Genomic DNA, 21,458 nt, shown 5'->3' with positions numbered 1-21,458 from the left:
GTAATGACTTTTACACTGTACAAACCGTATTTTCTCTCCCCCTACACTAACACTAAACCTTCCCATCACAGGAAACTGTGCACATTTTTACTTTCTCAAAAACTCATTCTGTATGATTTATAAGCCTTTTGAAAAGTGGGACATGGGGTAATGCCCACAAATTTGAGTCCTGATATGTCGCACGCACGCACACGCACAAAACTACTATGAAACTACTGAACACGTCCTACATAAAGCCACATGTTCACATCACCTCTGAATTCACTTTCACATGAGATACTATGAGATGAGAAGAGACACATGGAACAAAGCCTTCATATGAAATATGTAGCCTTTCAACAAAAAACACAAACCATGGGAGGAAACATATAGAAATGTGGCATGAATGTGAAGCTGTGATGAGGGTCAAAGGACTGAGCTTCATCTGTGTTCTCAAGAGTCGAACACTGAGAGAGAGAGAAATATTACTATTATTCTTCTTCTTTTTTTCTGTTAATACATATATGCATGCAATACAAATGTATAGTTTTTGTCATGCCAATAAAGCACACTTGAATTGAATTGAACTGAGAAAGAGAGAGAGAGAAAGAGAGAGAGAGAGAGAGAGAGAGAGAGAGAGAGACAGAGTGCGAGCGTCAGCACACGCAGCGACTGCGCGCATTCTGAGCGTTTGGAAGGGAAGCAGAAAGACATCAGACACTCATGGAGGAATGAAAGAGGATCTGACAGAAAGACTGAAACCTTTGTGTTCCTTCTGAATGGATGAATGTGCAGCTGCAGCGGTTTGTGCAACTGAAGGAATTAACATGCTAAACTGTGAGTAGAATTCACAAATTCATCTGTGTGTGTCTGAGATCAAACTCTGTGTGTGTGTGTGTGTGTGTGTGTGTGTGTGTGTGTGTTATTCCAGAGATGCCGCTAATAATGACAGACAGAGAAAAATATGTGCATGCATACATGAATGTACTTCATACTACAGTCAGACAATATGCAGGTCACTGCTAAAATTGGCAGAGTATCCATTTTTTTTAAAAAACATTAAAAAAAATCTTTCTATAGAAAAATGTTATAAGTAAAATTATGCTAAATGTATGAAATGACCATTTTAGCATGCAATAAGCACACAGCATCCTCATGATCATGTGTGTGTGAAGCGTTATGAAATCATTTCTGAAATGTCTGTTAATTGAATCCAACTTTGTTAAATAAACATTTTTATTTTACCATTTACAGCTCAGATAATAAATAATTATAAAAAAAATTAAGGGAAAACGTTCATTTAGCAGAGTGAAATTACAATCACACGAGCAGAAGAGCTTCACAGGAGAAACGCTTTCATAAAAACCAGAATACCACAACGCTAGAGCAGAAGTGCACAGAAAACGGAAAAAAAGTACATGCTAGATAGAGAGTGTGAATTATAAGATTAGAGTGATTAGTGTGTGTGTGTGTGTGTGTGTGTGTGTGTGTGTGTGTGTGTGTGTGTGTGTACACACAGTTGCATAAAAAGTATGTGAACCACTTGTGAATGTGAAATAATTTTGTGAAAATTTGAATTTGAATTTTAACAAAATAAGAGATCATGCAAAGTGCGTGTTATTTTTATTTAGTACTGTCCTGAGATATTTTACATACAAGATGTTTATATATAGTCCACAAGAAGAATTTATTAAAATAACCCCGTTCAAACGTTTGTGAACCATTGATTCTCAATACTGTGTGTGGTCACCTGATGATCCACGACTGTTTGTGTGTTTTGTGATGGTTGTTCATGAGTCTCTTGTTTGTCCTGAGCAGTTAAACTGAGCTCTGTTCTTCAGAAAAATCCTCCAGATCCTGCAGATTCTTCAGTTTTCAAGCATCTTCTGCATATTTGAACCCTTTCCAGCAGTGACTGAATGATTTTGAGATTCATCTTTTCACACTGAGGACGACTGAGGGACTCAAACACAACTATTAAAAAAGGTTCAAACATTCACTGATGCTCCAGAAGGAAACACGATGCATTAAGAGCCGGGGGGTGAAAACTTTTGGAATTTGAAGATCAAGGTAAACTGTACTTGATTTGTCTTCCGGGAAACATGAAGTATCTTCTGTTGCTTCTGAAGGGCAGTACTAAATGAAAAAAAATTATATTTCAACAAAATAAGAAGAATTTGGACATCTTTATCCTCCCTCAAATATGCAGAAGATGCTGGAAAACTGAAGAATCTGCAGGAGCTGGAGGATTTTTCTGAAGAACAGAGCTCAGTTTAACTGCTCAGAACAAACAAGAGACTCACGAACAACCATCACAAATCATAAAAACAGTCGTGGATCATCAGGTGACCACACACAGTATTGAGAAATGAGGCTTCACAAACGTTTGAACGGGGTTATTTTAATAAATTCGTCTTGCGGACTATATATAAACATCTTGTATGTAAAATATCTCAGGACAGTACTAAATAAAAAAAATAACATGAATTTTGTATGATCTCTTATTTTGTTAAAATTACTCACATTTTCCCAGATTCTGCAAGCGGTTCACAAACTTTTTCATGCAACTGAATATATGTATATACACACGCTACCGCTCAGAAGTTTGGTAAGATTTGTAATGTTTTTAAAAGAAGGCTGCATTTATTTAATTAAAAATGCAGTAAAAACAGGAATACTGTGAAATATTATTACAATTTGAAATATCTGTTTTCTATTTTAAAATGTAATTTATTCCTGTGATCAAAGCTGAATTTTCAGCATCATTACTCCAGTCTTCAGTGTCAGAAACATTTATTGTGCACAATATTTCTTTTTTTTTTTCAGGATTCTTTGATGAATAAAAAGTTGAAATATAATCTTTTGTAACATCATAAATGTCTTTACTGTCACTTTTGATTGATTTAATGCATCCTTGCTGAATAAAAGAATTCATTTCTTAAAAAAAATAAAAAAATCTTACTGACGCAAACTTTTGAACGGCAGTGTATAATGTTACAAAAGCTTAGCATTTTTAAGATGAATGCTGTTCTTTTGAACTTTCTATTCATCAAGGAATCCTGAAAAAAAATATACATCTGTTTTCAACATTGATAATAATCATAAATGTTTCTTGAGCATCAAATCATCATATCAGAATGATTTCTGAAGGATCATGTGACACTGAAGACTGGAGTAATGATGCTGAAAATTCAGCTTTGATCACAGGAATAAATTACACTTTACTATATATTCACATAGAAAACAGCTGATTTACATTGGAATAATATTTCACTGTTTTTACTGTATTTTTAATCAAATAAATGCAGACCTGGTGAACAGACGAAACTAAGATTACAAATCTTACCGATCCCAAACTTTTGAGCAGTACTGTAAATAATATAACCCCAACACAGTATATATAATTTTAGTTCTGTACAATGTGCAAGATGGAGGTGGAGAAAGCGGAGAGCAGCTCAGAGCGAATGACAGTCCCAGTGCAGCTGTAGAATGAGCCATGAACCTCCTCCAGACCCAAAACACACATTCATGAAAGATGCAAGAGGAGCCAATCCTTCAGTTTTATTAAGGTCTCCCGTTCAACACACACTCATCCAGAAAAGAGCTGCCAAGCTATTCCTGCTTTCTTTAAATAATTTAACAAAGTTAAAATGATCCAGAGAAAAGGAATGGAAAATTGAGAGGAGACGAGGTGCTCCGGGACAGCTGCTGGACGAGGCGTTTCAACCACCAAATCAGAGTGTGTTTCTGGGACGTTTGCCTGACCATAATTTACGCTTCTCACACTGGCGTTTGGATGAACCAGAGCGTTCTCTCCTTTCATTTTCATTGGGTCGAGTCAGAATTTTCCCCTGTTGTTCAGTACAGTCAATTAAAATGCGTCTGTTTCTCCGTTTCTCTCTCCAGAGCTCGAGCGGAAAGACTTCAGCGAACTTCAGCCTAATCGCTAACAAGGGATAAAAACAAAAAAACATCCTGTCACACAATGAGCAGCACCGTCTGGCCGACCAACCACTTCAACAATCACACCGCCGTCACGCAGATGCCCAACCGCTCGTGTCCTCTGGAAGACGAGAGCTTGCGGCTTCCGCTGGCGGTGCTCTACTCGCTCATCTTCCTGTTCGGCCTGGCAGGAAACCTGCTGGCTTTGTGGGTCTTCCTCTTCCTGCACTCACGCAGAAACTCCGTGCGCGTCTTCCTCATCAACGTGGCCGTGGCGGATCTGGTGCTGGTGGCCTGTCTTCCCTTCCGGGTGCTGTACCACTCTCGAGGGAACGTGTGGTCGCTGGGGCCACGCATGTGCAAGGTGGTGGGCAACCTGTTCTACATGAACATGTACGTGAGCATCACCCTGCTGGGCCTCATCAGCCTGGACCGCTACCTGAAGATCATCGGCGTGCGGGGCTCTCAGAGAGGCTGCGGGCCGCGCTGGCTGCGGGGGAGCCGCTGGAGTCTGGTGACCTGCGGCCTGCTGTGGAGCTGCTCTCTGGTGATGGTGGTGCCCATGATCGCTCTGGCCGAGGGCAACGAGGAGGACGGGAAATGTTTCCATTACAAGCAGAGGAAACATGCCAGCGGGAAAGCCTACTTCAACCTGTTCATGGTGGCCGTGTTCTGGCTGGTGTTCGTGGTGCTGCTGGTGTCGTACGGACGGATCGCCCAGCGGCTGCTGCAAGCCTCGCAGGACAAACCGGACCTGCCCAACGCCTCGCGCTACGCCCGCACCGCCAAGAAGTCCTTCGTGGTGCCGCTTCTGTTCACCATCTGCTTCGTGCCGTATCACGCCTTCAGGGGCGTCTACGTGGCGTCGCAGCTCAGAGACGTCAGCTGCGAGACACAGCGGCTCATGGACCGCACCAACGAGGCCATGCTGCTGCTTTCCGCCCTCAACAGCTGCTTGGATCCCGTCATGTACTTCATGCTCTCGGGATCGGTGCGGAAGGCCACCATACAGGCGTTATCACAGTTCTTCCATTTGCACCACGAACCCGCCAGCACCAACAGCTCGACCACAGAGTTTCGGAGGGCATCCTTGTCCCATGCCTCTACGGCGGCAGTGCTGGCCACATCACGAGGCAGTCTGGGACTCATTACGACCCTCCGCCCCAAACCTGCATGCCTAAACACCGACGGAGATCCCTGTCCACGGACTGCTGTCCTATCAAACTGACCCAGCAGCGCCACGTGTGATGACGAGTCTCAGCCAAACTGGGCTGTGAACGGAAAAGACTCATGGGAAACAATGACTAGCTTGAAATCTTTGCATGAGAAAGTTCACTTCTGTGAGCATGTGTGGGATATATGGCTGGATACCACACCCGCAAGAGACACTTAAACATCTGGTTTTAGATTTGCCCAAGAAATCAGACACAACTGTAGACAGTCAACGTTGTTAAAAACTCAAAGTTATTTCAAGATTTCATGTATTTCAAGCAGCATCAGCTGCAGTGATGAACACTGACTTACGCATGATGAAGGACGCCCCCTACTGGAGGAACAGAGTCACTGCACTCCTCTGATAAAAACAGAGCTGTTCTTAATGTAATCACTGGCCAGCGATGGTTTGCTCTCACACACACAGTCTGTGATCTCATGAACTTCACACACAGCTGATCAGCTGAAGCGCCAATCTGACAATAATCCCACTTTAATCGCAGATGGACGGGACGCGTCCTGATGGTTCAGACACTCTCTGACCAGTGACTTACTGGACACAAGCCGTTGAAGATCATCTTACACACGACTGACTTCTCTACTTCTTCTGCGTTCCTGTAGCTCAGACTGTAAGGTCATGGGTTCGATTCCCAGCGAAAGCATGAACTAATAACACGCACACCTTGATTTCAATGCAACACGCTTTGGATAAAAATGCTTTACTGTAAATATAAACAATAATATAAAGAATATTTCAGACAGGAGAATAAAAATGTAAAGCCTTATGTCTATTCACTTCTCATCTGTTACTCTTAGAGATAACCTCTAAGTGTTCTCAGAACTAAAGTCATGCGTGTTTTATGGGTGAAGATGATGAAGATGAACATGTGAGTCTTCAGACGAGTCTTACCTTGACGTCTCTGTGTATGACGTTGTTGTCATGGCAATAGCGCAGGGCTTCAAGTATCTGTCGCATGTAGTGACTGAGAACACACACACACACACACACACACACACACACACACAGATTGAGCACAGATGTTCAGCAGTGGAGGGTCGATTGTGTATGACGTGAACAGGAAGTGACTCTCACCTGGAAACTGCCTCACTGTAGACGAACCCGGCATCGGCCCTCTTCACGATCTCAAAACACAGATCCGCTCCATCCATACTGCACACAGACACATCAACGTTACACACGTGTGACACGTTTCTACACACTTTAAAGTGCCAGTGATGCAGAAACATGGAGGAATGTCAAAATTTGTGGGTTTTTGTTAGACACATATCAAAGTGAAGTACTTTACAGTTCCCCAACATCACAACTGGTCAAAATAATATAGAATTCAACAGTGCAGGGCTCGACAGTAAGGAACGGGGCCAGTGTGAACGCCGCTCGGGACAGTAGACGGAACCGTGCTGTCGGGTGCGATATATATCGTCTATGATATCGTAATTGTTGATTTAACGATCTGAAATTATGGAGTATGTACTTCACGTTAGAAAAACCAAAAAAAACACACACATTGAGTTCACGCATACACTATGTGACGTAGTCTAGTAGGTTAGGCTAGTGCGTGTGCATATTTAGAGTACGCTTTCGCTGCGTGATTTAGTCTATTAAAATGCCTTTAGAATGCCCCAGAATTCAAGATAAGGGACAAAAATGCCCCAGTATATCTTTTATATTTATATCATTTAATATAGTTAACCAATATTACACAACGCCGTTTTTTCACCAAATATCAGCAATTACAAACGTGATATTGATTTTATACAGAGTTTAATGAACAAGAACTAATATCAAGTGACTTACATTTTAGACACCAAATCGCCTGTTTCGCTTCCATTTCACCAACGAAAATAGTTCCAAACAAAGTCCACAGCATTGTTTTGCATCTCTGAGCAACACTTCATGAACAAATCAGCCGTTTGATTGAATCGGTTGAATCTCAATGACTCGCTCATTAACAGTGATTCACTGCCACCTACTGGCAGGTTTAATTTCAGGTTTAAAGTGTCTTTTTATTTTTTTTTTAAATAATTTCAAACAACATTATTTAACGTTTTATATTTTCAATTTGCTCTTGACTGATTAATAAAGATTAATCTATAGTTATATTATATATCTATAGTTATATAATTATAGACATTACAATTTCTGTACCTGAAAATCTCCTGTTTAAACCTACATGAAAAACTTGAAAAGCATTTTTTTTTCATTTATATGTTTGTTCTGTTGTATTAATTTGTGCTATTACTCGTAGTTTGATTATATATTACTTTTTATTACTTGCTGTTTATTTATCTAACAATATTTAAAATTTAAGTGAGTTAATCTTGTAGCTTTTGGTGTCGTAACCTTATTTATTAAGGTTACATGTATCAAAAACAACAAAAACAATAACTTGGCTTATTTTATAGGTCCATTTTCTTTTCTGTTACTTTATAAATTTTTTGTTGTGGGGCCAGTAGAAAAAATCCTTAGCGTCGAGCCCTGCAGTGTAAACCGTCTCATCAAGCCAGAATGTAGAGTTTTCTAATATGAGTTTGACTGTTCTGAGTCTTTAGTTTTGAACAAGCGTCGCATAATGTGATTCTGTTTGTACACTGATGTCAGACTGATTCATTTATTTAATATAAATCATCTGATCTTCTGATTTAAGTCCATCAATATCCAGAAAAAAAGAGAAAATAATCAAATGAAATCAAATAACATTCACTGGATTGAATAAAAATAGGAATCAGCACATGATTATTTCATAAATAAACTGTTCTCCAGTTTCATTGAATAGCATTGCTATAATATTGTGTTTATAAGATTAAAAGCTCACACGTACAACTCAAAGACCATGTAGAGCATGCCATCTGAGCTGTAGGTCTCCAGCAGCTCCACGATGTGAGGATGTTTGAGCATGTGACAGATACTCGCCTCTCGCTTCAGATCTGACGAGGAACAGAGAGAAGAAGATCACCGACTCATCCTTATGAAGCTGAAGATCAGACGCATTAATGACAAGTTACAAACATCAGTGATGCACAGCAGAACATGTGACATCATGAGCCTGACGTCACTGAGATCACATGAGCTGCCAGCAGAGGGAGCCCTGGAGCACACACTATGAATGAGCCTGCTCTGTGTGTGTGTGTGTGTGTGTGTGTGTGTGTGTGTGTGTGTGTGTGTGTGTGTGTGTGTGTGTGTGTGTGATGAAGATGAAGAGCAGCACTAAGTCTCTGAACATCAGACGAGTCTTCAGCTTCTACAGGAGCTTCAGTTCACAGGAAACATCATAAATCAGCAGCAGGAAGAAGCCGTTCAGAACAACAGTGTGACTGATGTTGCTTTAATTCATTATTATTCTAGTTGGAAAGACTGCGCTGACACTATTGGAGGACAAGAAATAAACTGAATTGATCTGAATAATGACTCTATTGTCTCTGTAGAGCTTCTTTACAGCAGAATCTGATTTTGTCTCATATTTGATGAAGTTTGCATCATTGATTCTGTTATTTTCCTGTTTATTACAGTGAAGCTGACAGTCTGAACACACAAACCAGTACCGTTATATCAGGAACGGCTCGGTCATGTGACTGAGGGCAAGCAGTGTGTGTCTTTTGGAAGACTGCGCCATCCGGAGGTCACATTTGTCGGCCACATTCATCACTCACGTTCATTCATGTCCCGGCCGTGACCGAGGGCTTCAGCCGCAGGAAGTGGGCGTTTGTATTTTTACAAATATTCTCTCGAGCGCTCTGAACTTTCTCTCTGTTTGCTCACAGATGGCTCACGGAAGAAGCCAAAGCACAGCGCCACCAAAACCCTTTTCACACACATCACCCACAATCCTTTTGGCATGACTCAGGGATCCATGACCAGGCTGCAGAATTCCCACCGAAACCAGACAGCCGCCAGTCACATGCTCCTACACTCGTCTATTAGCCTCCATACTGATCAATAATGCCAATTAGGGTGAAGTACAGTGTGTGTGTGTGTGTGTGTGTGTGTGTGTGTGTGTGTGTGTGTGTGTGTGTGTGTGTGTGTGTGTGTGTGTTCTTACCCTCTGTACTGAGTCCAGGGCTGGAGGTGAAACTGGCCACATCTACGATCTTCACAGCAAACTGCTGTCCTGTGTCTCTGTTGATGCATCTCCGCACCACACTGAACGGACCCCTGAAACACACACACACACACACACACACACACACACACACACACCGTCAGCAGCGGTTAAGAAAATAAAATCAGTTCTGTGCAGGTTTAAGCACTAAACACCATTACAAACAACCTTTACTTGTGCTACTCGTCTAGTAGTACCAGTACACAGGTGGTCAAATGTTTGGAATAATTCAGATGTTTCTGAAAGAGTCTCTTCTGCTCATCAAGGCTGCATTTATTTGATCAAAAATACAGTAAAAATGTGAAATATTTTTATAATTCAAACCAGCTGTTTTCTATGTGAATATATAGTAAAGTGTAATTTATTCCTGTGATCAAAGCTGAATTTTCAGCATCATTACTCCAGTCTTCAGTGTCACATGATCCTAGAAATACAAATTTATTATCAAAAATAGGGGTAATCAAATGAACGCATAAAACTTTTAAAATGTAATCATAAGAAATTAACAATTACTTGTATTTTTTGGCAAACAAAGTGCTGCACAACAGAGGTTTACAGTTTAAAAAAATTAAATAGAAAATTATATTTCTGTCACAATTTCCTCAAGTTAAAGTGAACTCTTATTTTGGCGTGTTGTGTGTGTGTGTGTGTGTGTGTGTGTGTGTGTGTGTGTGTGTGTGTGTGTGTGTGTGTGTGTGTGTGCTGAAGAGACGAGTTTGAGTTTGTGTAGCAGATCAAAACTGAGACGGACTTCAGATTCACACTGCAGTCTTTAATACTCACACACACTCGTTCATATCACCGCTTGATTAAGTGTGCAGCCCTACGGCTCATTTATTCATCCAAAATCTGCCAAATTCTGAGACATTCTGATTTATACTGTAAATTCCTTTTTTATGAGTGGATTCCGCCCGCAGCTTCCGCATCACAGAAATCATAGGGCCCTAATATATATATATGTCTCACACACAGAGGGTTATTCTGGGGAAGCCACAACCACATGTCTGCAAATGAAAGAACAGAGACACAGGCCAACAACACACACACACACACACACACAAAGTCTATTTGAGCAGCACATGATGGAGGGAAACATTATGTCACAACGCTCACATCTAATCTAGAAAAAACAAACCCACACGGGACGTTTGACAACAGCGAAGTCACATGTGATGAACTACCGAATTCAACACTCTCACTTCATTCTGCTTTCTTTCCTAAAACAGGAAGTGAATGTATTAACGACACTTTTGAGGTGAATTACATTATATTACTGAATCAGTCACGTGGGCTGGTCATGTGATAACTACTGTCCGTTAGTATCAACACTGAGGTAACAGCGGTGCTCATGTAGTTTATTGATCCAGACGCTCTGGACCCACGACCTTCACTAGCGTCCTGCTCGACCAGACGATCCACACGATCATGTGACACACCTTCAAGTGTTGCTTCTAATCTCATCTAATCTTTAAAAATCACATTGTGGTAAAAAAATAAAAATAAATGAAGCAAGCAAATACATAAATAATAAATAAATAGGTAAATAATAAATAAATATAAAGTAAATAAATAAATAAAATAAATCAGTATGTATATAATAAATAAAATTAATTATTTACCCTAACCCTAATTAATGGATGGATGCATGGATGGATGCATGGATGGATGGATGGATGGATGCATGGATGGATGGATGCATGGATGGCTGCATGGATGGATGGATGCATGGATGGATGGATGCATGGATGGCTGCATGGATGGATGGATGCATGGATGGATGGATGCATGGATGGATGGATGGATGCATGCATGGATGGATGGATGCATGGATGGATGGATGGATGCATGGATGGATGGATGGATGGATGGATGGATGGATGCATGGATGGATGGATGGATGGATGGATGGATGGATGCATGCATGCATGCATGGATGGATGGATGGATGCATGGATGGATGGATGCATGCATGCATGGATGGATGGATGGATGGATGCATGCATGCATGCATGGATGGATGGATGGATGGATGGATGCATGGATGGATGGATGCATGGATGGATGCATGGATAGATGGATGCATGGATAGATGGATGCATGGATAGATGGATGCATGGATGATGGATGCATGGATGGATAGATGCATGGATGGATGGATGGATGCATGGATGCATGGATTGATGGATGGATGGATGGATGGATGGATGGATGGATGCATGGATGGATGGATGCATGCATGGATGCATGCATGGATGGATAGATGCATGGATGGATGGATGGATGCATGGATAGATGGATGCATGGATGGATGGATGGATGGATGGATGCATGCATGGATGGATAGATGCATGGATGGATGGATGCATGGATGGATGCATGGATGGATGGATGGATGGATGGATGGATGCGTGGATGCATGGATGGATGCATGGATGGATAGATGGATGCATGGATTGATGGATGGATGGATGGATGGATGGATGGATGCATGCATGGATGGATAGATGCATGGATGGATGGATGGATGGATGCATGGATTGATGGATGGATGGATGGATGGATGGATGCATGCATGGATGGATAGATGCATGGATGGATGGATGGATGGATGCATGGATGGATGGATAGATGGATGGATGCATGGATGGATGGATAGGTGGATGCATGGATGGATAGATGGATGCATGGATTTAGGGATGGATGGATGGATGGATGGATGGATGCATGGATGGATAGATGGATGCATGGATTTAGGGATGGATGGATGGATGGATGGATGGATGCATGGATGGATAGATGGATGCATGGATTTAGGGATGGATGGATGGATGGATGCATGGATGGATAGATGCATGGATGGATAGATGCATGGATGGATAGATGCATGGATGGATGGATGCATGGATGGATGGGTGGATGCATGGATGGATGGATGCATGCATGGATGGAGTAAGTAAGGTTTCAGTTGGTTTCCATGTGTGGACATCAGGAAAGGTTGAGACGGAGACAGCTGAGACACTTTACTGCTCAAGAACACGGTCCCGTATGAAAGTCCCATCAAGCACCCGCTGAAGCTCTTTATAGACGTCAGTAGAAACACTTACAGTGATGCTTCAGACGCCGGCAACAACACATCTTCACAGGAGGAGTGTGTCTGACCTCAAAACATCTGGAACAAAGACATGAAACGCACAAACACACCTGAGAGAGTGAAAAAACGCTCGATCAGCAGATTCCCAGAGAAACGAGGGCGTCCCAGAATCCCTCTGAGCTGAGGAATGGTGAAATCAAGCTGGTCTACCTCAGTAAAGCTCATGTGAAGTCCAGTACAGGTCACATGAGAAAAACCGTGGGGATTGTGGGGACCAAATAAAACACAAGTTCAAAGTGAAGTTGAGAACTCGTCTGGATCTCAGATGAACAGCGGATCCATGTGCAGGACCCACCGCACGGCCACGCAGGAAAATAAGCAGACAGACCAAATTACAGCAGAGGACCGCAGCTACAATTACAGCTTGTGTCGGAGCAGGGAATGATTCTAGGAATAACATGGAAAACATCCCAGCGGATGAAATGCTGAAATTCAGCACAGGCAACACTGGAGCACTGGTTTCAACTCCCAGCGGTTTATTTATGGACAATACATTTCAGATCTGAAGTCACATGACCCACTGACCACAGAGCTGAGCAGCCATTACATCACAATCCAGCAGAATCCACAGACTCCAGACAATGATTATCACACACACACACACACACACACTACATGAGTAATAAAAGTCAAAAAATCAAACTCGTCATCATCCCCTCACCCTCGTGTCAGTCCACACCTGTATGTCGTTGTGTTTCTTTCACTCTCACATGTAAATAATTTACCATGGTAAAAACGGTACTGCAGAATCTTCACCTTTTCAACATGGTCCATTATAACCATCATCACGAGCCGCTCAATCTGACACGATGAAATATGGATGAGCCAAAGAGGGTTTTTGAGGTGTAGTATCAGCTTTCATGTGTTGAATCATTAATAAGAGGCCTCAGCGATTACTGCGAGCAGCCAATCACACGCTGCCTTTATCAGTGATCGTCTGCATCACATGACTCAGAACCGGCTGATCCGGCACTGAAACACTGAACCAGTGTGAACACAAACTACAGCTGGGATTCGCCCTTCTGTCTCCTGAAATTATAATAATACACTTACAGAATTATACAAATATAAGAGATACAAGATCATATTTTTCAGTTCTTGATGAATAATAATGAACATGTCTGAATATTGTCTTCTGTAGAGCTGATTTGACTGTTTCATAATTGATGAACTTTGCAACATTAACAGTTATTGAACTGAACTGAATTGATCTGAATAATGACACTATTGGTTTTTTTTGGGGGGCTGCAGTGCTTCCCACACATAGACTTTACTTGGGCGGGCCACCCAGGTATACTAACCGCCGCCCAAGTATATTTGGAGACACATTTTTGCTTTTATTACTTTTATCCTCTTATACTTCTATATCTAAGATAATGAAACCATCCGCGATCGATTAACTAGTCGTTTCGTACCTGCGCGTTATGTGTGCGTCAGAACTCTGCGTCGTTCTACAAGCTCGCGCAACAGAACATTATTTGACACATATATTATTCCTTTTATAAATTTTACTAGTAAAATCTGTGTCCCATTCACTGAGAGAGACACTATATGACAGCAAGGAGAACACAGGAAAAGGAGAATCATTTAAATGCTGTACTTTTGCATAATTTACAACGCATAATAATGCATAATATTGGTATGTAATTAAATGTAATAATATGCTATGTAATTAAAATTAATTTCAATAAATAAAAATACTGTTAAAAAATAAAAATCACACATTATTTGTTTGTCACATGTAGTAGACCATTTTTGTGCCATGGGTAATAGGAGGATTTTTCACCCGGCTACCACCGCAAGTTTATTTCAAACCCGTGGGAAGCACTGGGCTGGATATTAATACAAATTCCACGATTCATTTAGCCTAGATTTCGATTCATAAGCTCGCAATTCATTTCCGGTTCAAATAGCTTCGATTTGATTATTTTGGATATATATCAGATGTCAAACTTTCTCAAGGACTTCAAATATCTCTCAACTAAAGCTGTAAACTGTACAGGGAATCAGTTGGTACTACATTATTACTGTATACTGAAGGTTAAAATTAACTGATTTGTATACAAACACTTAAATTACACACAAGGAAGTTTTTATAATAAGTTATAATACTAATTTTATAATTACACATTTATGCTTCTACTCCAATTCGTTTCCTTGAAATATAAACATATTTATCAAAACGCTCCTCGAGTTATTTTTCTAGCTGAATATCGAGTTTATAGTCACTGAATGTCTTAAATGTGATGTTATGGTTGTATTGAATCACTGATTGATGGATTATATGAGACATGATTCATTTCAGTAGGTTGTTCTGAATCTTCTGATGTTCATTCATGTTTATTTGCTGCTGTAACTAGTAGTAAAGAGGAAGAGATGATCGCCTCATGATCTGTCACACATATTAAAGAGACTCTACAGGGGTATTTATTTCAATTACTCAAATGTAAATGGTCTAAATGACTCTAAGGCCCCCCTTCGTCCAAGACAATCCGCTTGATAAGTCGTGATGTAATGAATATATGTTTCCAGGTGCAAGCTTTCACTGTTTCAATTGAGAATACTCTCAACAGCCATTTATGAACACAGTTTACTCGTATCACATATTAGATCCCCTCTGAAGTTCACCGACTGCTGTCGCATGTCAATCATAATTATAATTACTGTAAAATACTGTTCTTTTTTACTTGTAATGCTGTTCATCTCAAAATGCATCAATAAAGTAAGCTTTCCCCCCAAATTTACTGGCCATAGCTTTGTAACTACAATCTCAAATTCACAATTTTTACAGCCGCAGAGGATTCATATCTGCTGCTCCAGAGACTATCAACCCTAAAGTCAGGGGAATTTAAACAACTGCATTTTCTTACTCCAAAACATAAAAATCAAGAGAAGACTTAAACCTGCACACTGATAGAGAAGCCCCTAAAAACATTACAGATGAGATATGAATCCGTCCCATTCTAAACTGACACTAAAAATGGATCTTGATCATTTCATTTGGACTCGAGTTCAAAATCTGAGGAACAAGAATCTGCAGAAGCTTTCTGTATGTACATGAGTCTCCGAAATCTGCTGTGGGTCATGATGACACAAAGACAACCACTGCAGGTAAACCAAGCTAAAAATAAATAAATAATAAAAATATAAAAAGTGCAAGTTAGGAACTTTAAAAATGGTCAAGAAACCATTTGAGACAGACTGACCCGCACTTCACAGAACCGACTGAACACAACACTTCTATGATCTGAAGTGTGTGTGAAATCAAACACTAGTCAAAGGGCTCATATATCGTGAGATTTAATTGTACTTTATTTACTATGAACTTACTGTAAAACAGACTCTGTTCTGACTGATGATCTGAGTCCTCTTACATTCAGACAAACACACAGACCAGAGATCTCACAGCTAATATTACTGGGCACAGGAAAGATTTACTATAATCATGAAATGTGCACTCTTAAAAATAAATGTTCCAAAAGGGTCTTTTCTCAGTGATGTCATTGAAGAACCATTTTTTCTTAGAGTAAAGAACATTCTAATCATCTAAAGAAGCTTTTTCTGCGATGGAAAGATTCCACTGATGTTCAAGATGCTTCATGAACCATCAATGTCAATAAAGCATTGAGTATCAATGGCCTGTTGCTGCTGCTCTATAAAAGCAATAATCACCAGAACAGCCCTTTACTGTGGTAAAAACACTGTAACCCAACAGAGATCGACCTGCACCAATCAGGCTTCAGGAAACCTCCAGGAGTCCATCACTTCCTGTGAAGCGAGCTCATTGATCACATGATCAGCAACATTAATCCTGATCAGCTCTGAGAGCAGCAGACCGATCGATTCAGGCCTAAATAATCATCAAGTCTGTTCAGTCCTGCACTGCATCATGGGCCGAACGCTGAGCCAGGTTCAGTCCTGTCCTGTCCGTCATGAACCAACCAACAAGACTCTCGGTTCTTGTGCTGTCGATCGATCTCCGTCTGTGGTGATCATCTGAACTTCAGCTGATGGACCCTGAGATGGACAGCGTCATATTGAGCGTCTCACAGTTTCCATCACAGATCATCTGTGGTCAGCACTAGTAACCAGTTTAACCACAGCAGCACTAACTAGTTCATCATCTGATCATCCCAGTGGGACGTCCTGCGAGCCCTCGTGACCCCCGGGAGACGAGATCTGGACCGTATGTTCATTACAGCTGAACTCTGTGTGTTTGCTGTGGTTTCATCTGCATGTGACACAATCCCAGCAGGCCGAGCGTCACTGAAGACCACTGAACACCAGAAACACACTAAAACATCTAAAAGTGAGTTTTGAAGGAAAATTCAGACTATATGATTATGATTCAGCCCACACTCACATGAGTGAATCTGTTCATAAATACACAGACAATGTAATTTACACCAAATGAAGTTTTACTTCTCATTACTGTAATTCAGTATTCATAATTCAGCTCTTTATAATAAGAATGAATTAAAAGCAGCACAAGAAATGCTGATGAATAAATCCTTAACATTTACAGTAAAGATGAATATGGAGGTGGAAATGATGTCAGAAACTCTTAGGCTCTGTTTCCAGCTGGTATTAAGATGCATTTTGGTCGATCGGATCACAAGTGGGTAACACTAAATACAGGTGTAAACGGGGACTTTGTCCACTTTCGACCACTTCCAGAGGCAGACAAAATCCAGATTGCTTTCGTAGTGTAAACGCTAATGTGGTCGAATGCATTCAAACAGCCACAAAAGATCGCCAACTAAACATTACGGGCAGAGCGCTAGCCAGACGGGATTTAAACTTTGTCAGTTTGGTTTGAAAACGAAAAACGTACTAAGCACAATGTTCTCCCACCATTCCTGATTTCCGGCTGTCAGAGCAGAAGCTGGAGCTGATGCTCTCTGAATGTTTTTCCATCATCTCCGGCTGCGTTCAGATGTTAATTACGACATTGAAAGATATGAAAAAACCCACACATTTACCACCCATAGAAGAAATCAGGACTGAAGTGGTTGAAAGTGGACAAAAGAGACGGATTAAAACACCAGGTGTAAATGGGAATGTGTTTCCAACATCTACTCATCTCTGATCGACCAAAACACATCCCAACACCAGGCGAAAAGAGGGCCTTAAAGGGTTAGTTCACCTAAAAATGAAATTTCTGTCATTAATTACTCTCCCTCATGTCGTTCTACACCCGTAAGACCTTCATTCATCTTCAGAACACAAATGAAGATATTTTTGATGAAATATATGACTTGTCCATAGACAGCAATATAATCAACACTTTCAAGGTCCAGAAAGGAACTAAAGACATCGTTAAAACAGTCATGTGACTGCAGTGGTTCAACCTTAATGTTATGAAGAGACGAGAAACAAAAATAACCACTTTATTCAACAATCTCTTCTCTTCTGTGTCGTTCTCATTCGTTGTTTACGTCCAGCGCTTCCAGGTTCGACTCATTATTGGCCGGCTCCTGCGTCAGCATCACACGCATGTGTCGTGCTGATCACGTGATCAGATTCGGCCAATACTGAGCCGGCGTTCGGACGTAAACACGGAAGCTTCACTGTGTTACTGCGTCACCTGCGTAAGATAATGACAGAAGAGAAGAGATTGTTGAATAAAGTGGTTATTTTTGTTTCTCGTCTCTTCATAACATTAAGGTTGAACCACTGCAGTCACATGACTGTTTTAACGATGTCTTTAGTTCCTTTCTGGACCTTGAAAGTGTTGATTATATTGCTGTCTATGGACAAGTCATATATTTCATCAAAAATATCTTCATTTGTGTTCTGAAGGTCTTACGGGTGTGGAACGACATGAAGGAGAGTAATTAATGACAGAAACCTCATTTTTAGGTGAACGAACCCTATAATATTGCTCAAAACAGTGTTTATGAAATATAACTGGTTTGTGGAAAGAAGAACGTGAGAAACACATTTACTCCAGAGTGAAAGATGTAAATAGTGTTATAGAGCAGTGCAGCGACACTGACAGACAGCAGCGATGGTAAATTACACTGGTAAACCGTGGTGAAGACTGACTCAAAACTTCATTCAGACCAGATCCACCTGAACTGAAGGAGACAACAGCTTCTCCTCCACAGCGACTGAAGAACACACCATCTGACATGAAGAACCTTAACATCCACAGACTCTTTATAGTCTTTAGATTATTAAAATGTTCTTCACACAAAGAAAAAATGGTTCTTTTAAGAGCTGAAAGGTTCTTTGAGGAACAGAAGATGGTTCTTTATGACATCACTGTGGAAAAACCACCTTTTGGAACCTTTATTTATTTTAAGATCCACACTGAGTCTCAGAGGATGTTCATTCAACACAAGTCTGAATGAAATAATGACCTGAAATCTGCAAACCAACTTTAATATCTCAAGTTCAACCAATCACACACACACACACACACACACACACACACACACACACACACACACACAGGCCCATCATCTCACAGCCAGATTTATACTACAGACAGACTAATAATCAATGAAGATATCATTTAATATTATATTTCATATTAGAATAAATCTGCACGATGGGAAAGACAAAAATTACATTTTACCTTTACAAGACAAGCATTGATGAGACTGACATTACAGTCAGAGTGTGAAGAGTTACTGATCAATGAATATCAGTGTGTCACACACACACACACACACACACACACACACACACACACGGTCAGATGAACCTGAGAGCAATAAAATGTCAACACACGAGACAAAGAGATCCGGAGGAAAACGCCTCACACCGGATCCGATCAGCAGTCGAATGATTGATTAGAATCGATTACTCACTTTCCGATCACCTCACAGAGCTCGTACACATCCTCAAACAGCACGTCGTCGTCAGCCATAGTCCCGCCGACAGATCCTCAAAAAAGATCCGATTTCCCTCAGAAACGCGCCGCGAATGTCAGAATCCGAGCGGCGGATGATTTTCACCCCCGGATCCTGCTGTAAATCCGCCGGATTCCCGTCGACGACCACCGAAGATGCCCGTTCACACCGGACGACGGACGACGATGATGATGATGGTGGTGGTGGTGATGATGTCAGGGAAAATCAACGCTCCGGGATTCAGGTCGCAACGCTCCGGGAATCTGCCGCTTCAAATAATAAATGTCAGTGTGACGCGAGCGGCCGCGAAAAAAAAAACGGCTCGAGCGATTCCTACGATGAAAACGCGCTCAAAGCCGCTGCCGCTCCGGTTCCCGTCCAACGGCGCTCATGATTGTCCGTTAGACGCACCGGTACACGCCCTGATCCTCCGTTAAAGCGGCTCGGTGCGCGTGAGGTAAAGCAGCGCTGCCCGTGTAACGGTTTTCTGCAGCTCTCCGTCGCTCGGTGTCTCTCCTCCCGCTCCGCTGCTACTCCAGTTCAGCTCGCAGACGCTCCGCCCTCTCAAGGTTATGAAGCTGCGGGATGAAGAGCCGCAATGGCCGCCGGAGTGCGCTGGATGACCCGGATGTTTCCGTTGACGCTCTTCGCGCTGTTTGAGCCAAGATGGCCGAAGAAGGGCGCGCCTTCGAGCCCACAGCGCTGAGTTTCCTAATCTGACCAGAGAAAAGCCGTTCTCTGGTCAGTCGGCCAATGGCAGGTCCGCGTCGCTCCGCATGCTGGTTGACCATCCGATGACGTAAGAGCTTCTGCGATTTTCCTAAGGATCCGTGCATTTTCTTACAGAATAAATGCTGCAGGAGGGCAATATAATGACAGTCTCTGAGAATAATAGCAGGATCGCAGGCTGAACATTATTTTGTTGATAAATCCTGACAGTGACTGAGCCACATGATCAGAAATATTCTATAGCTCATGAAAATACAGATCTCATTCAGTATATATTTCCTGCTTATCAAAATAAAAACACTCTCGAAGAAGCCCTTGCTTTTGCACTCTGACAATTTATTTTGTCTTATAATGCTCTTTCACATGTTCATATAGTCTCAACCAATTTCTAAATGGAAGCCAATTTCTGCCACATAAAAGAAATAATCATGCTTTTGTAAGTCATAATTATGACATAATGTTAAAAATTTGACCTAGTATGCCATAATTTCGACTTTATCTCAAAATTTGTACTTTTTGTCAATTATTAGCCTACATAAAAAGTCAAAATTACAGAATTATGACTTAATTTTGTTATAGTGTTAGCCTTTTAATACATAGAAAGTCATAATTTCGACTTTGTCTCATAATTTGTTTTTTTTTTTTGGTAAATTTAAATTTTTTTAGCTCTTAATTTTGTTTTAGTATGACATAATTTCGACTTTATCTAATATTTTTGACTATTCGTGTCAATTATTACATAAAAGTTCAAAATTCTGATTTAATTTTAGCATAATTTTTACATTTTAATCTCATAATTATGACAGAAAATAATAATTTCGACTTTGTCTTATAATTTTTTTCTTTTTTTGTTAATTTCAACCTTTTAATCTCATAATTATGACATAGAAAGTCATAATTTCGACTTTGTCTCATAATTTGTTTTTTTTTGTTAATTTCAATTTTTTTATCTCTTAATTTTGATTTAGTATAACATAATTTTGACTTTATCTCATAATTTTGACTTTTCATGTCAATTATTACATAAAAATTAAAAATGATGACTTAATTTTTTCATACATTTGATCTTTTAAATTCATAATTATGTCTTAGTATGACATAATTTCCACTTTATCTAATATTTTTGACTATTCATGTCAATTATTACATAAAAGTTCAAACCCGCAATATCATAATTTTTACATTTTAATCTCATAATTATGACAGAAAAAAATTATTTTGACTTTGTCTTATAATTTCTTTTTTTTTCTTTCTTTTTTTGTTAATTTCAATTTTTTAATCTCATAATTATGACTTAGTTTGACATAATTTTGTCATAATTTTGACTTTTTAATCTCTTAATTATGACTCAGTATGTCATAATTTCATGTCATAATTCAGATTCGTCATATCTCGGGCTTCTCAGCAGAATAAAATCCTCCTGAAATCAAAACTGTGTTTTTGTTGCTTTGAGATCTTCATCAGTTT

The 21,458-nt window shown here is 40.4% G+C and overlaps 2 protein-coding genes across 8 annotated transcripts in view; one reads left to right on the top strand and one right to left on the bottom strand.

Annotated features, from left to right (window-relative positions):
• Window positions 1-19,969, bottom strand: part of caskb (calcium/calmodulin-dependent serine protein kinase b) — a 50,040-nt gene extending 30,071 nt beyond the window's left edge. For 2 of the 7 annotated variants that reach the window (XM_048198748.1, XM_048198746.1), the window contains exons 1-5: window positions 19,221-19,967; window positions 9,192-9,304; window positions 7,974-8,079; window positions 6,227-6,304; window positions 6,044-6,116 (exon numbers count right to left, since the gene is read on the bottom strand). In XM_048198748.1, the coding sequence (XP_048054705.1) occupies window positions 6,044-6,116; window positions 6,227-6,304; window positions 7,974-8,079; window positions 9,192-9,304; window positions 19,221-19,279 (429 nt within the window). In that variant the 5' untranslated portion in view covers window positions 19,280-19,967. Of the gene's footprint in view, window positions 1-6,043; window positions 6,117-6,226; window positions 6,305-7,973; window positions 8,080-9,191; window positions 9,305-19,220 lie in introns of all 7 variants that reach the window. The other 5 variants (XM_048198743.1, XM_048198742.1, XM_048198745.1 and 2 more) reach the window with 5 other exon arrangements.
• Window positions 37-6,016, top strand: gpr34a (G protein-coupled receptor 34a). The gene is made up of 2 exons (XM_048198750.1): window positions 37-816; window positions 3,886-6,016. Exon 2 carries the CDS (start codon window positions 3,965-3,967, stop codon window positions 5,147-5,149), a length of 1,185 nt encoding a protein of 394 aa, XP_048054707.1. The 5' UTR covers window positions 37-816; window positions 3,886-3,964; the 3' UTR covers window positions 5,150-6,016.
• Window positions 19,970-21,458: the final 1,489 nt, after the last annotated feature.

The sequence above is a fragment of the Megalobrama amblycephala genome, linkage group LG8, assembly GCF_018812025.1.
Source record: "Megalobrama amblycephala isolate DHTTF-2021 linkage group LG8, ASM1881202v1, whole genome shotgun sequence".
Lineage (NCBI taxonomy): Eukaryota > Metazoa > Chordata > Actinopteri > Cypriniformes > Xenocyprididae > Megalobrama > Megalobrama amblycephala.
Note: the sequence above shows the minus strand (reverse complement) of the source record. Positions and strands in the feature narration are given on the sequence as shown.

What these genes read in the sequence shown, in the direction of transcription:
- gpr34a (XM_048198750.1), top strand. Translation starts at nt 3,965, where the DNA reads ATGAGCAGCACCGTCTGGCCGACCAACCACTTCAACAATCACACCGCC.